The sequence below is a fragment of the Propithecus coquereli genome, unplaced genomic scaffold (assembly GCF_000956105.1).
Source record: "Propithecus coquereli isolate 6110/MARCELLA unplaced genomic scaffold, Pcoq_1.0 Scaffold56, whole genome shotgun sequence".
In the NCBI taxonomy this organism is placed as follows: domain Eukaryota; kingdom Metazoa; phylum Chordata; class Mammalia; order Primates; family Indriidae; genus Propithecus; species Propithecus coquereli.
The window spans coordinates 3,225,318-3,242,404 of record NW_012151507.1 but is presented as its reverse complement, the minus strand read 5'-3'; the positions used below and the strand labels follow the sequence as shown (position 1 = coordinate 3,242,404).

General features: G+C 36.0%; 1 protein-coding gene across 1 annotated transcript in view; it reads left to right on the top strand.

Annotated features, from left to right (window-relative positions):
- Positions 1-11,545, top strand: part of KIFAP3 (kinesin-associated protein 3) — a 209,250-nt gene extending 197,705 nt beyond the window's left edge. Inside the window, exon 16 of the mRNA XM_012657714.1 lies at positions 11,083-11,545. Within this exon, the coding sequence (XP_012513168.1) occupies positions 11,083-11,191 (109 nt within the window). The 3' untranslated portion in view covers positions 11,192-11,545. The remainder of the gene's footprint in view (positions 1-11,082) is intronic.
- Positions 11,546-17,087: the final 5,542 nt, after the last annotated feature.

Here is a 17,087-nt window from a genome sequence, read left to right as displayed (position 1 = left end):
ATCAATTTGTAATACACTTAGAAAGGAAGATATATATTACTGATTTTGACTCTATGATCAATATGTTGGAGTAATTGATAAAAAGAATGAAGTATTCCAGAAAATTATTAACAAATCATTTTATACAGTTCTATAATATTCTGAAAAGTTTCTTCCCATGAGAGTTAGCTCACGTTAAGTCCTTTCACTTGACAATTCCAAAGGATTTCCAGCCTTCAACATTACCTTATGGATCACAAAGAATGTGTAGTTATTAAGACTCACTATTGCCTATTTATAAATATATTGTCATAAAAGATTCTGTCTTTAGAAAAATAGAATCCCCAAAGACTAGATTCAAACTAAAAAGATGATGTTAAGCATGGTAGTTATAAGTGAAATTTGTATGTGTTTGTGTGTATACACTCACAATTATACACATACATGTACACTCAATGTTAGCCAGCTTTGTGATAATGACTCCTTAAAATTTGTGTTTAATATCAGTACATTTTTGCGTACATTAGAGGGTCAGAGTTAGGACCTCATTATATTCTATGTGGGTTTCAGACCACATCATAAGTATTATGTTAATTTCAAGTCTTTATTTGAAGATAAACATTAGAAAATCAAAGTCATTTTAGTGAGCAAATGAAATGATAAAGTTTTAAAACTATTTCATGAAGATTGAGTAAAACAGTGCCTCACACTAATTATATAATTTGCCCTTGATTTTTGGAATAATAGTCTCCCACCCCCACCTCCAACAAGAACTCTCCTCTCTGTTCAACATCAGAAACATTTTCCTTTTTGGCATGTGCTTTCTGGTTCCCCAAGCAGTATAAGCAAATTGGAAAGTTCAGCTGTCATTCTTGGAAGGTCATAGATCACACTAGCAGCCAGAGTAATCCAAGAGGTTTTAAGTATCATAGCATTTAGTTTAAAGTGAAATTTGCTCTGACAGGGCTGGCAGACCAATAGGAAAAAGAAATATTTATGCTTGGAGAAGTGCATATGTAGAGACCAAAAGTATAACTGATGGCTGGAAGTGATTTCAGTCTAAAAAAACAAATCATTAAGAGAGTGCATAGGGGTAAAATACACAGTTCATATTTTAAAGAGTCTCAAAATGAACCAGCAACTAAGGTTAGCATTACATAGTAATTAGTTGTGGTGTTCAGTCTTTAACTCACTCAGTACCAGACAGTATAGTTAAACTATCACTGAGAAAACATTGCTACTTACATGATATTCTCTACTTTAAGCCTACAGCAGTAATTTTCGTACCTTAAAAAACCAAGGTATTATGACAGATTATATAAATGTTGAACCAGTAACAGACAAACAATTATTTAAAGGAGGTGCTAATGACTCAGTTTATTGACCCAGGGGTTATTTAAGCCACTCAGCAAGTTCCCTTAACATTTATGAAATGAGGCATTGCTTGATAGTATAGAACTGCCAATTTCAAGAAGTCCTTGTACTTAATTGAAAAAATGTAAGTTAAAGATGACTAGATGGTATACCTCCATTAAAAGATTGCTATAAAAAGCCTGAGACCATTATAGGTTTGAGTAAATATTTACTTCAGCTCGATAATCGTATCTGACAACTTCCATTAGGTACCTATTAATTAGGGTATTTTTTTTGTTACTAGCTACAAATAAGAAAAAATAAAATATCGTTTAATGGCTCCAGTTATTTCTTTCAAGTCATTGTTCTCCTCAAGAAAGCCAGTTTTGAGTCATAGGAGTCTAAGGTTTATAAATTTTTTCCTTGAATGTGCAGAGCAGATAAATAAGAATAAAATGGAAAGGATTTCCAGCAAGATGCAGACTGAGGTAACTTGGATGGACCCACTCCTATATAAATAATATAGAAATGGACAAAATGTAACAAAAACGTATATGACCAAGTTCACAGGAAAGAAAGGGAATACTCCAGTTTGGAGGGCGGCGAAAGAACCACCCACAGGAGTATATGCTATAGGAAGATGGAACTGAATTCCTTGAACTTCATAGGGCTTCCTTTTTCTCATCAATTGAAAAGAGGACTGGATGATGTTAATTTACCAGCTCAGAGATTTGGCCAAAACTGGTCTCTGTGCCAAGGCCCAAAGTAGGGGAGGATAGTCACCCATGATAAAGAGAAACCACAAGCTTGTTCTGTACAGATGCGTAGGTTTTATGCGTGTATTTAATTCAGGGAACTGCAGTCAAGAAATTAACCATTCAGATTGTTTCAAGACAGTGAAACCCCCAGGGCCCTGATATATTTTAAACAAATACGGAACCTCTCTGTAGAAATATTTCCACAGCTCAAGGGCCAACAGACAGGAAAAAAAATAAAAATAAAAATAAACCTGAAGTTGAGCCCACAATAAAACATTACAAAGTATATAAAGAAAGGACTGTCGTATAGGAAAATCATCAGAGAAAGCAATGGAAACCACATTTTATCAATGTTAAATATACTTGGAAGTTTAAATTTGATAAGCCTTTCTTTAAAACTTTGTAAAATACATGATGCTCAGTGGTAAGACAAGCCATCCAACAACAAGAACATTAGGGTGCCCAAGAACTAGAGTTAACAGAAGAATCTCAATGAGAGTATAAAATGTAAATAAATAAATAAATACAAAGGAATAGAAAACAATGCAATGATGATATAGTATTAAAAAGTACAAAGTGGCCAAGCGCAGTGGTTCACGCCTGTAATTCTAGCACTCTGGGAGGCCAAGGCAGGAGGATCACTTGAGGTGAGGATTTTGAGACCAGCCTGAGCAAGAGTGAGACACCTGTCTCTACTAAAAATAGAAAAAATTAGCCAGGCATGGTGTTGTGTGCCTAGAGTCCCAGCTACTTGGGAGGCTGAGGGAGAAGGATTGTTTGAGCCCAGGACTTTGAGGTTGCTGTGAGCTAAGCTGACACCACTGTACTCTAGCCCAGGTGACAGAGTGAGACTCTGTCTCAAAAAAAAAAGTACCAAGTATAACATCTCTACATAAGAAATATAATCATTAAAATAGACTCTGCAAATGGGTTAAACAACAGATTAAGATGTATAAGAAGAAGTATAAATTGAATCAGTGAAGTGGAATTTCTTTATCATTTGGAATAAATCAATGACTATTTTACACATGGTCCCTTCATCATTAATACAAACTAGTTTTTATCTGAACCATCTAGGTATAGTAACTAAATTGAAAGGATCTGTCCCCAAGGTGGTGTTTTTCCCCTTAGAACTGACAAACGTTCTTAAAAGAAATTTTTTTAATAAACTCCAGATGAGTACTTTAAATATGGCCTCACACTAATTATATAATTTGCCCTTGATTTTTGGAAAAATATTAGTTTCATTTCACTAAAAATATAATTCTTTAAAACGCTTTAGCCATTGAGTTTCATCATAATAAAAGCAAAATTTATAATTATGTAAAAGATTAAGAATAGAGGAAACTAAATGAAAAGTGACAGCTTATCTTGACATATATATTGGTGAAAGTCATTAGAAGACTGCTTAACTATGCTCTTGGATTTTATTTTTTCAATAATGCAAAGGTTCAAGTCCAAATACCTTTTAGCAACCTAAAATATATATTTATTGCATATAAATTTATAGAAACACAAGATACCATTGATATCAGTTCAATGAAAATGTTAGAAGCTATGATGTAGAAGCTATGGTGTAGTAATAGTACTTTAACATGCATGTACGTTACATTTTTCAGTGTCCAAGACAATCAGCGTCTTATAACCTATTTTCTTAGGCGCCCACATTCACAGACTCATTTGCATGTAACTGATAGGTATTCTTATTTAGCGCTAATTAAATTATTTAACATTTATAAAACTAGGACAGTGATTATCTGAGAAAGCTGAAACTACTTCTATAAATGTTAAATATGCTAAGAAGTTTCAATTTGATAATCCTTGCTTTAAAACTTTGTAAAAGTACATGACACTCAGTGCTAAGACAAGCTCTCCATCTAGTGGTCGATCTATAACTTACAAACATTAAGATCTCAAACAATATGTCCTACTAATGTCAGGTATTATAATCATTATCTCATTCAATCTCTATGTCTCTTCTCACTATAAAAATTTCAAGAAGAAAATGTTTTCTTCTGCCAGAATAATTCAGTCCTTTCTGTTGAATACAGAGGCAAGCTGCTTCTACAATCTGATTTTGTCTACATGGACTACCACAGCATCTTAGTTACTTGATGAAGTGTATTTCCATACTAAAGGGACAAAATTGTTTCATTCCAATCAACTATAACCTTTAGAATTTTCAACCAGTTTAAAATTTTTCCTTCTTTATTCTCAGTTCCCAACTCATAAAGGTATAACTTTAAAAATTTTTCAAAAGAGAAAAGATAACATTCTTTGTGGTTAAATTTAGCATATTTGATCATTGTTATTTCTGCCAGTGCCCATCTATAGGCTCTCATTACTTCATATTTGGACAGCCAGAATAATCTCTTAAATGTTCTCCATGCTTTTACCTCTCAACCCCCTTTCCTGCCACCATTACCTTTTTAAAACACAGACTAGGTCGTTTTCTTTCTTAAAAAACCACTGGTAGTTCTGCAAAAGCATACAGTTCTTGGCATGGTATATGAAAAGCTCTAATATCGAATCTAATCTTATCTCCTGCCACTTGCTTACATCATAAATCTAAGACATTAACAATAAAAAACCGTTTGCTCCCCTTCAGTCACTTCTCTTGCTCACACTGTTCCACTATCAGGAATTTTCTCTCTCTCTTCACCTATGAAATCCTACTTGTCCTTTAAGATTCATTCATTCTTGCATTAAAATACTTTTGAATGCCCACTCCATGCCAGATACAGTGCTAGATGCTAGGGATACAGCAATGAATAAGACAGTCCTTGCGCTTCATGGTGTTTACGTTCTAATAGGAGAGAAAAACAATAACAAAATATAATGTTAGAAAGTGACAGATGCATTAAAATCAGTATTTTCTACAAAGACTTTCTGGCCTCCAAGATTCTTCTGTAGCAGTTTTTCATGTACTAGGATAATACAGCATCAGATCATTATCAGAATATTTGTTCCATGTTAGTTGCCTCCAATCCTTATAGTCAGGGAACATGTCTAATTTATTATTGCCTTCCCAGCACCACTTTTTTATTTTGTTTCTTTACATTGACATCAAACACATTACTTAACACATTGTGGGAACTCAATAATCGTTTATATTATTTGGATGCGTGGATGGATGGATGGATGGATGGATAGATGGATGAACGATGTACAAAGAATCACTATTAAAATAGACCTAAATTTCCCATAACAAAGCGTACATAAGCTAAAATCACTCTGATGATCAATTTGTAATACACTTAGAAAGGAAGATATATATTACTGATTTTGACTCTATGATCAATATGTTGGAGTAATTGATAAAAAGAATGAAGTATTCCAGAAAATTATTAACAAATCATTTTATACAGTTCTATAATATTCTGAAAAGTTTCTTCCCATGAGAGTTAGCTCACGTTAAGTCCTTTCACTTGACAATTCCAAAGGATTTCCAGCCTTCAACATTACCTTATGGATCACAAAGAATGTGTAGTTATTAAGACTCACTATTGCCTATTTATAAATATATTGTCATAAAAGATTCTGTCTTTAGAAAAATAGAATCCCCAAAGACTAGATTCAAACTAAAAAGATGATGTTAAGCATGGTAGTTATAAGTGAAATTTGTATGTGTTTGTGTGTATACACTCACAATTATACACATACATGTACACTCAATGTTAGCCAGCTTTGTGATAATGACTCCTTAAAATTTGTGTTTAATATCAGTACATTTTTGCGTACATTAGAGGGTCAGAGTTAGGACCTCATTATATTCTATGTGGGTTTCAGACCACATCATAAGTATTATGTTAATTTCAAGTCTTTATTTGAAGATAAACATTAGAAAATCAAAGTCATTTTAGTGAGCAAATGAAATGATAAAGTTTTAAAACTATTTCATGAAGATTGAGTAAAACAGTTGTGAAAGCATCATATCAATGAAGAATTAGACTCCTTGTGTGGTTCCAGAGGGTAATTCTAAGACTAACTGAACTTGATTTCAGATCAGTGTAATAAACTTTCCAACAGTTTGACGTATCCGTAAAGGGAATGAACTGCCTTGACAAAGTACTGACCACTCCATTTCTGGAGGTGGAGATAAGAGCTGGATAGACCCTGTCAAGGATGTTGTGAATGGAACTGTAGATGAGATTATTTCTAAAAATGTTTCCAAGTCAAAGATTTCTATCAACCTATGAAAAATGAATTTGGCTTGAATTTATTCTTTTTTTTTTGTAGCATCCACTAATATATTTATTACTTGTTCTGCATTCATATTGCTGACTTAGGAATTTAAAAGAAGAAAAAGACTTGTGTTGCTTTTATCTAATTTTAATAAAATAATGATGATACTTTTCACTTATGCAGCACTTTTCATCCAAGGATTTCAAAGTGCTTTACAAACATGCACTAATTAAGCCTCACAAACAGCCAGAGGTAGGTGATTTTTTTCCCTTTCTACAGGAATGCAAACTCTGGCACAGAAATTTAATAAGAGCCTGAGAAGTAGGATTCTTTAGTGGCTGCCATCCCTTGTAATGTGCTGCATGTGAAGCGTCACTTGTCATTTACAGATGTCTTTTTTTCTGCTCTGAATCATGTCAGGTTTAGCATTCTAATGAATGTTGTTAAAAGTTTGTTTGAAGTCTTGTAAATATTACAGAAAGTTCAGTCTTCTGTTTGCTGAATGCTAATTAGATTCTAAATTTGTTTATTTAAAAACAGATTCTAGATGTGGTTTTATATTTGTTGGATATTAAATAAAATTTTTCACTTTTAAAGAATTTGTCATTTTCCTTTCTAGCTACCCAAAAATCACTGTTCTTAGAACATAAAACTTAATAGCAGATTTGTTTCCCTTATCATTCCTAGTTATCCTCTCACAATGAGCAATAACCATTTTCTTTGGGCCAGAATTATGTATTTTCAAGAGGAGATACTGCATTTTGGTAATTCAGAGTTCTGGAATCTGTTATCTAAACATTAAGGATAAAGTTAAGTGACACTAAATAACTAGTCCTATAAAGAAAAAGTAGTGCAGTAGTGGCATATGCTAATCTAGGGGGACACACAACTTTTTATGTGGATTAGGAGTAGCGGAAAGAGAATACGTATATACAGAGACACACACAATGCAGGATTGGATTAAATTCCAATATAAATAGCCAAATAATACAAACTCTTATCTAAAACAAAATGGTCACACAGGGCAAGAGCAGATACAGCATATCACAGCTTAGTTTCCCTGGGTCCTCGGAGTCCCCAGTGAGGGATAGAAGTGTGTTTGATACTGTTTAGTCTAAGTCAAGTCATTCAGGATCAGGAAAATACAGTATTTGCTGAGACCCTGCCCTTTTATATTTGTGGTTTCTATCCCCCTTCCAGAAGAACTTACATAAAGAATCTGTCTGCTCCTATTTAAAGGAAAACTTATTATTAGGCTCTCCTGGTTTTGGACCAAACTCAGCATTACCAAAGCTTCATCCTTATCCCAAGGGAGAAAGTAGAGTTAAGTGTCTACATATCCCAAAAGAATATCTTATCTCCAGGTGTTAGCACCCTGGAAAGCCCAGTTTCCCCACTGTATTAGATAGAGAGAGATGAATGAGAGAGATTAAAGAAGCAGACTATTTTGTTTCACAGTGAATTTAATCATATGGGTATAGTTGATCTTCCGTAATACAAAAGGACCTAGGACCTATGTCAAAAAATATTCTTTTCTTTAAACAGCAAGTTGATCTGTGATACATGTTAGATAATTCCAGAAAAGCTCATTTTAAGAGTCAGTTTCGGCCGGGCGCGGTGGCTCACGCCTGTAATCCTAGCTCTTTGGGAGGCCGAGGCGGGTGGATTGTTTGAGCTCAGGAGTTCGAAACCAGCCTGAGCAAGAGCGAGACCCCGTCTCTACTAAAAATGGAAAGAAATTAATCAGACAACTAAAAATACATGGAAAAAATTAGCCGGGCATGGTGGCGCATGCCTGTAGTCCCAGCTACTCGGGAGGCTGAGGCAGAAGGATCGCTTGAGCCCAGGAGTGTGAGGTTGCTGTGAGCTAGGATGACGCCACGGCACTCACTCTAGCCAGGGCAACAGAGTGAGACTCTGTCTCAAGAAAAAAAAAAGAGTCAGTTTCAAATTTTCTCTTGAAAATTTTTCCCAAATGATATGGAAGTTCAGAAAATTAAATGATGTCCTGTGCACTTTAATACATAGATGTCCCTGGGTGAACTGGTGACTGCATAAATAGAACTTTTCCACAGTGACCTTAAAGACTGTACTATTCAAGACCTGAAACTTGCAGGTTCAGAAACTCAGACTCATCAGTGCTCAAGGGTTGGTCCCTCACTGACTTATGGATATAGATTCTTATCAACATTGCACATGATAGAATAAGAAAAGGAAAAAAAACAATATCCATTTGGTAATTTACAATGAAAGGTATAACCACCAGGCAGATTGAGTAATGTGTTAGTTTATTCTTTACCCTGTTGGCAAACCACATAGGAAAACAATGATCGGAAGTTTGCTTATTAGTCATAAAAATTTAAAAAAATAGAGTGTTGTGCACTTTGAATGTAGAATAGTCCCAGACTCTGAAAATCTATTAAGTCCCCTTCTTCAATGAAGACAAGCCTACCAAAAAGGTCAGATATTCCTGATGGTGTTATAGGTCATCTTATCAGCAAGTAATTCCTTGAGTTGCTACTACCAACATTGCAGCTGAGAAGCTCGTTCTGTGCCACCATGGCTTTCAAATTCCCTTCTGAGGATCATCTTCTTTTAGATAAAATTACAGTGATATTGCTAACATATCCTCTGTGAGGTTTTGTAAATGCCTTTGCATATTTTTTCACTAATCTCCTGAGCCTCTTGTTTCCAAATTCTTGAAAAAGATCTCACCATAGCCCCTAAATTGAGAAACAAGGATAAAATTAACTTGAGTTTAACCCAAGTCTGCTGCCACTCAACCTCAGAGGAGGTGTTAAAAAAGTGTAAGGAGGCTGGGCGCAGTGGCTCACACCTGTAATCCTAGCACTCTGGGAGGTGTGAGACCAGCCAAAGCAAGAGTGAGCCCCCTCTCTGCAAAAAATAGAAATATTAGCCGGGCGTGGTGGTGCACACCGGTAGTCCCAGCTAATTAGGAGGCTGAGGCAGGAGAATCACTTGAGCCCAGGAGTTTGAGGTTGCAGTGAACTATGATGACACCACTGCACTCTAGTCCAGGCAAGAGCGAGACTGTCTCAAAAAAAAAAAATAAATATGTAAAGAGTGGTTTAAGGCAGGTAATAAGTAGAAAGGTGAAGAAGGAACAAGTTGAAGTCCACAAGCTATATAATCAACACATATAATTTGGGAGTTGTTTAGATATATGAGTATTTGTTAGCCTTAGTGTTTCAGGAGAAGAGTTTTCAACAACTTTCTTTCAAATTTTCAACTGATACAGGTGTCTCTTAGTTCATTGACTCTGCTAACTTCTGAAAGATCTTTTAAGTTACTCTAAAATAATATTGCCTGTCATCACAAAATTTAACTTTTCTTCCCATAGGACCAAAGTAGGAAAGGATGCTTATATTTTTACCATTTCAAAATAAAATGCAGACAAAAATTTCAACCAACCTAGAGAAACTATAGACAGAGTTTTTGATACAAACAGAGCCCAAAAGGTTTGATTTGTTCATAATCACTTAGTACAAATGCTAATGTGAAACTTTTATTTCAGAAATTCCATTTTCCTGAAGAGTAGCTTCATATGAACAATATATATTTTGATTCTTTAAATTTACTCTTTAGTTCTATCCTAATCCACATACACACGCACATTATTTAAAACCTTAACACTTTAATAGTAACTTGTGAAGTGTTTCAACTTAATCTCACTTTTAGAAGAAGTTAGTGCCTATGTGAATATATTGTTTAATCATATTGAGATTTTTCTGGTAAAGAAAAATGATCATTCCATTGACTCGACTAGTACAATATCAAATAATCCTAAATCATTTAAATATAATTTTTCAAAGTTTACATTTCTGTATTATAAGTGGTTTCCTTTGATTGGAAATCAAGCTCACCAGCATTCACTGCATGAGCTATGCATGAGCATGTTATAGCTGCCATATTTGCCTGGCAAAATAAATATTCTGTCATTTTTCTAAGTGTTGCATAATTCCCTGATCCTTAAAAAGGGCTGTGGAGAACTAATTTTCCTCTAAATAATTTATTAACAGACCAAAGAATAATTTTTTAAAGTAATCATAAAGTTTATCCATGTTTCAAGCTGTCTTTACAACTCTGAACGTTATCTTTGAGCTTCTGTTACTTCTATAGAAAAAGCTGAACCACAATTTATAATTGTCTTGCTGTCACTCAAAAGAAATATATACTATTTAGTAATTTTTTTGTACTGAGGATTCAGAAGAAGGATTTGCAGATCAAATTTGGCTAATTTTCAAATTTTGTAGAATTCTTTGTCATGTTCTTTCAGTCACAGACTCATGGTATGACTTGGCCCTGGGTGAGAATTCACTACTGTAATTCAAATTGCATGTCCTAACTAATAGTGGATTAATTCTATATCTTCATATGAAAGAGATCTTACTATAAATAGCAAAACTCACTTTATTACAGTTTTATCATTCCCTAGCAATATATTACTGATAATTGCTAACATGTAAAATCTTTTCATATTTTGGCATAAAAGCCATATATAAATAATTTGTTAACACCTTTCTGATTTGATTCTTCTTTGAATATTACCTGCTGACAGATTTCTGACATTTTTAACACAGTTAACAAGTGCATATTTTATTATACACATTTTTAATGGCTGTATTAACCTAAAGAAGAAAAAAGAAGACATTAATGATAGCCACATGAATCATTATCGCTGCTAGGAAGAGAATCTTGGAGGTGTAAAATTCTAGGCCTCTTACATGACCTGCATTGTGGATGTGTGACGAAAAATATAGCTTACCATTCCTTTTTCTCTTTTTAGCCTTGGGGTGGATGGCTTTGGCCAACCAGTTGGCATTCTTGGACGCCCTGCCACAGCTTATGGATTCCGCCCTGATGAACCTTACTACTATAGCTATGGATCTCGATAAAGTCATCCCTTTCCATGAGTACTCTCAGTTTAGAAGGAATCTGTGTGGGTTGGGTTAACTCTGAATCTTGGCCTAATAATGCATGTTGATACTATTGTGGGTCTGTGTTTCTTTCATTTCTCCATGTTGTTAGCTGCAGATTAACTCCAACTCTTCGGTCTTCTGTTAAGTGCAGTTGGTGGTGACACTGTTCATTCATCAAATCACATCTTGATGCTGAATAACATTTCCCATGAGACTTAAAATTGAATGTTGAAAAGCTACAAGACTGGAAAACAAACACTACATTATGTACATTAAGTGACTAATTTAATTTCTATTAAAAAGAACCATAAAATGCAAATGAATGAAAGTCATGTGTTTGTATTTAATGAGTTTCATTAGGAGTTATTTGCTTGTATAGGGTACACATGAATTTTATTTTTTCCTGCCCTTTTTTCTTGCTCGTAAACTCTTGAGCATTTCATGTGATATGTGCTACCTCTAAAATTTATATAAAGAACATTACCTTTTTATGCCATGCTGCATGCCTGAAAGGTTCCTCCCCAAAATTATTAACTGTGAGTTTTCAATTAACAATGGAACATATGCCATAAGTTATGTTCTTTATGAGTATAGTCTCTTCAGCAATTTGAATTCATGGTTTTCTAATTGTAATATAGAAAACCTGGGACAACTAGGATAAGTGCTACAGGATTAGTGTTGGACTTTTAATGTTTATTCTTCATGACATTTAGTATCTTAAGTATGGAAAAGCTAATTAAAAGCTTAATTGAGGAAAAGTAAGGAACAGAATATTTCACTCACTTAGGTACTCATTTCCCATTTGTTCCCTTGTTTTTATGACATAGATTTAGGTAGCAAGAAGTAGAGAGACATTATGATTAAAAATGAGTTTTTAAAATAACTCAGTGTTATAATGTTGAAAAATTTACTTAAACTAAGCAAATAAAAAAAACTAAGCAGGCCGGGCGCAGTGGCTCACTCCTGTAATCCTAACACTCTGGGAGGCCAAGGCAGGCAGATTGTTTGAGCTCAGGAGTTCAAGAACAGCCTGAGCAACAGCGAGACCCCGTCTCTACTAAAAAAATAGAAAGAAATTATCTGGACAACTAAAAATATATAGAAAAAATTAGCCGGGCATGGTGGCACATGCCTGTAGTCCCAACTACTCGGGAGGCTGAGGCAGTAGGATCGCTTGAGCCCAGGAGTTTGAGGTTGCTGTGAGCTAGGCTAATGCCACGGCACTCACTCTAGCCAGGGCAACAGAGTGAGACTCTGTCTCAAAAAAAAAAAAAAAAACTAAGCAAATAAAATAAATAACTATAATCAGAGATGTTCCTTCATCACCTGCTATGGAAAGAAATACGAGGCTTCAAAGAGAATACATAGATCAAAGACAAGACTTCTGTCCTTGAATTTAAAATGTTGTTGATCTAACTACATTATTTATTTGGCTTAAGTTATATTTTAAGCTTAGAATAATAGAGTTGGAAAGAGCCTCTGAAATAGCTTAGTCCATGTACTTACTTGAGAAACCAATCACATAAAAAATTTAAATATGATCAACAGATATTCTCTTAACTACCTGCTATATGTAAGGAAGTATATGATGCTCCTTAGAGAATGTGAGTCTAAGATATGGTTTGTGCTTTTCAACTCACAACTGGATTGATCGTTTGGAAAACATACATCTATTTGTCTTAGTTCCTATTTTAACCGTAAAATATTAAAGCTGAAAAGAGCCTTACAAGCAACCCTGTTCAACTCTTATTTTTACAGTTGAAGAAACTGTGGCGAGGAAAGGTTAAATGACTTGCCTGTGCTTATGTATTTAGTCAGTGACATAACCTGTCTCCTTGTTTCCAATTCAGCAATCTCAATACTATATACCTTGCTTTATTATTTGTCATATATACAAAGTATAAATACACAGAAGTGACATTAATAGAAAAATAAACGTTCTATAGCTTTAACTTCTTTCATACTGTTATGAACTGCTTTAAGAAGAACATCCCCAACAATTCATAACATTTCCAGGGCTGTGCTCACTGAGGGTTACGTGCACATGCTCACTCTCCCTATGTATGTATTTTTTATTTTAGGACTCTACAAATTTAGAAATTGGGAGCTTTCTCCTCAGGCATGAACTGGTTTACCATTGCCTTATTGTCAAAGAAATTAATAAGGAAGAATATTTAAAATTACTATATATACTGAAGAGAACAGAAAGTTTTGGTCTTAGGCACTTTTAGAAATACTGTTTGTATTGTAAGTCAAATATCCTGGCCTCACCAGATTTTGACCACAAATTAAGATCACATTGACTTTAATAACTAAATTGTCATGGCTTCAAGCCATGTTTTATAACTGGAAATTATTTATTCTCAAGAGTTCTTTGTTCTTTGAAAGTTTGCTAAGGTGCTTTCTCACATGGGGCTAGGAATAGGCTTCTCATGTTCTGGTTCCTCCTCTCACCCCCACACGGCCTTCTCTGTGTTGGTCATCTTCATGAGATCACAGCTGCCCCCCACATGGGAAAACCAGTACTACGTCTACTCAGAACATGGAGAAGAAAACACTGCTCTCCCCTTTCTTATTCCCTTCCGTATGTGTGGCACACCTGTTACTTAATTCTGCACAGCACAACAGAACTGAAGCTGAAGCTGCATGTTTATCATGACTCTACAGAGACTTCAGTAATAAGAGAAGAGATATATCATACAAAATAACTTGCTACTGTTACAAGAGCCAATAGTCACAAGGCTTTCACTTGGCTTGCAGGCAGGGCCAACTTACTCCATGCCACCAGAAATACCCCAGGAACCTTTAGAACTCAAAGACTAGGACAAATTGTCAGGTCCCACAGAAAAAAGAATGGTTTTTCTTCAACCCAATTGAAGGCCTACTTTCAGAATCTTTGTTTCTAAATTCAACAACTGTCTATGCAAGGAAACACCTTCAGAAGAACCAAAAATCAGGTGAGTGATCACAGTATCTGGTTTTAACATTATATCAACAGAAGAGGGTAGAAAAGACAGTCTTGCATAGCCTACACCACCCCTCTCCTCATCCCCTGTGCAGTGCAGCACCAGCATGCCAAGTGGAGAGAGAATCTGTGTGCCCAAGGGAGGAAGAGCGAAGTGATTGTGGGACTTTGCCTTGGAACTCAGGGCCTCCCTGACACAGGGGAACACAGCACGGGGTAGAACTCTGCTGGAATCCACAGAGGAAGCATTTAGAGCAGCCTGGCAATAGGGAAATCCTGCACCCTGAAACCCAAGTTCTGGCTAGCTCCATCACCAGCTGACAAAAAGCAGCCTGGGGCCTGGAATAAATTCATAAGGCAGTCATGCCACAAAGGCTGCAATCCTTGGGCAGTTCCTGCAACTGTGCAGGCTCAGGCTGGGTCTTGGGGTGCATGTGGCCCAGTGAGACACCAGTGGTGATAGCCAAGACAGTGCCTGTGCTACCCCTCACCCAATTCCAGGCAGTGTGGCTCAGGGAGAATCTTCTTCCACTTTAGGAAAGGAGAGGGAAGAGTTCAGAGGACTTTGTTTTGCAACTTGGGTACCAGCTTGGCCACAGTAAAATAAAGTACCAGCCAGACTCCTGAAGCCTCTGACTCCAGGCCTTAGTCCCAGGGTGGCATTTCTAGACCCACCCTGGGCCACAAGGGACCATGCTGCTCTGAAGGGAAGGACCCAGTCTTGGCAGGATTTACCACCCGTTGACTAAAGAGCCCTTGGGCTTTAAATAAACATCAGAGGTAGCCAGGTAATAATTACAAAGGGATTTGGGTGAGACTGGACTGCTTCAGGTGTGATTTGGTGCAAGCTTAGCTGCAGTGACCATGAAGGAGTGCCCACATCACTCCCCAAACTCCAGCAACCCAGCACAGAGAGTGAAAGAAAAAAGTGAGAGACTTTGCCTGGTAATCCAGGGAATCCTCCTGTATCTTACCCAAGTCCACAAAGGTGGTACCACCAGGATTCTGCAAGAGTCACAGCAGTACTAGTCTCGGGGTATGCCCAATGCTGAAATAAATGGCTGCAGTGACCAAAGACTTACATCACAATACTCAATTCCCTTTGAAGATCTGGAAATCCTTCTCAAGAAGGATGGGTTCAAATAAGCCCAGACTGTGAAGATTAAAATAAATACCTAACTCTTCAATGCTCAGACATCGATGAACATCCACAAGCCTCAAGAGCATCCAGGAAAACGTGATCTCACCAAATGAACTAAAGAAGGTCTAAGCGGCCAATCCCAGAGTGATGGAGATATGTGTCCTTTCAGACAAAGAATTCAACATAACTATCCCAAAGAAGCTCAGTGAACTTCGAGGTAACACAGAGAAGGAATTCAGAAGCCTATCAGAGAAACTTAACAAAAAGAATGAAAAATAAAAATAAGCAGAAATTCTGGAGCTGAAAAATTCAATTGACAAACTGAGAAATGCATACGAATCTCTCAACAGCAGAATTGATTAAGCAGAAGAAAGCATTAGTGAGCTTGAAAACAAGCTATCTGAAAATACACAGAAGAGAAAAAAAAAAAGAAAAAAAGCATGCCTATAAGATGTTGAAAATAGCCTCAAAAGGGTAAATCTAAGAGTTATTGACCTTAAAGAGGAGTTAGGGACAGAGATATTGGGGTATAAAGTTTATTCAAAGAAATAACAACAGAGAACTTACCAAACCTGGAGAAAGATATCAATATTCAGGTATAAGATGGTCATAGAATACCAAGCAGATTTAACCCAAACGAGACTACCTCAAGGCATTTAATAATCAAGTTCCAAAAGGTCACAGATAAAGAAAAGGTCCTAAGGGAAACAAGAAAAAATTAAAAATAATAATATATAAAGGGGCTCCAATAGGTCTGGCAGCAGACTTCTCAGTGGAAATGTTACAGGCCAGAAGAGAGAGGCATGACATACTCAAAGTGCTGAAGGAAAAAAATGTAAGCCTATAATATTAAATCTTGCAAAAATATCCTTCAAACAATAAGGAGAAATAAAGAATTTCTCAGACAAACAAAAGCTGAGGGATTTAATCAACACCAGACCATCCTACAAAAAATGCTAAAAGGAGTTCTATAGTAGGAAAGAAAAAGACATTAATCAACAATAAGAAATCATCTGAAGGTATACAATTCACCAATAACAGTAAAGTACACAAATACAAAATATTCTATTGTAATTGCGGTATATAGACCACTTATATCTCAAGTAGGAAGACTAAAAGACAAATCTATCAAAAATAACTACAACTTTTTGAGAGAGAGATAGTATAAAAAGATAGGGAAACAACAAAAAGTTAAAAAGTGGGGGATGGAGTTAAAGCGTGGAATTTCTGTTAGATTTCTATTTGCTTGTTGGTTAGCAAAGTTATTATATGTTTAAAATCGTTGGTTATAAAATGTTTTTTGAAAGCCTCATGGTAATCTCAAATCAAAAAACCTATAACAGATACACAAAAAATAAAAAGCAAGAAATTAAAACACACTACCACAGAAAATCACTTCTAACAAAAGAAGACAGGAAGGAAGGACGAAAGAGAGGACCACAGAACAACCAGAAATCAAACAACAACATGGTAGTAGTAAGTCCTTACCTACCAATAACAACATTGAATGTGAATGAACTAAACTCTCCAATCAAAAGACATAGAGTGGTTGAATGGCTAAAACAGCAAGAGCCAACTCTATGTTGTCTGCAAGAAACACATTTCTCCTATAAAGACACACACAGGAAGTAAAGGGACGGAAAAAGATGCTCCATGCAGGCCAGGCACGGTGGCTCACACCTGTAATCCTAGCACTCTGGGAGGCCGAGGCAGGCAGATTGTTTGAGCTCAGGAGTTTGAGACCAGCCTGAGCAAGAGCAAGACCC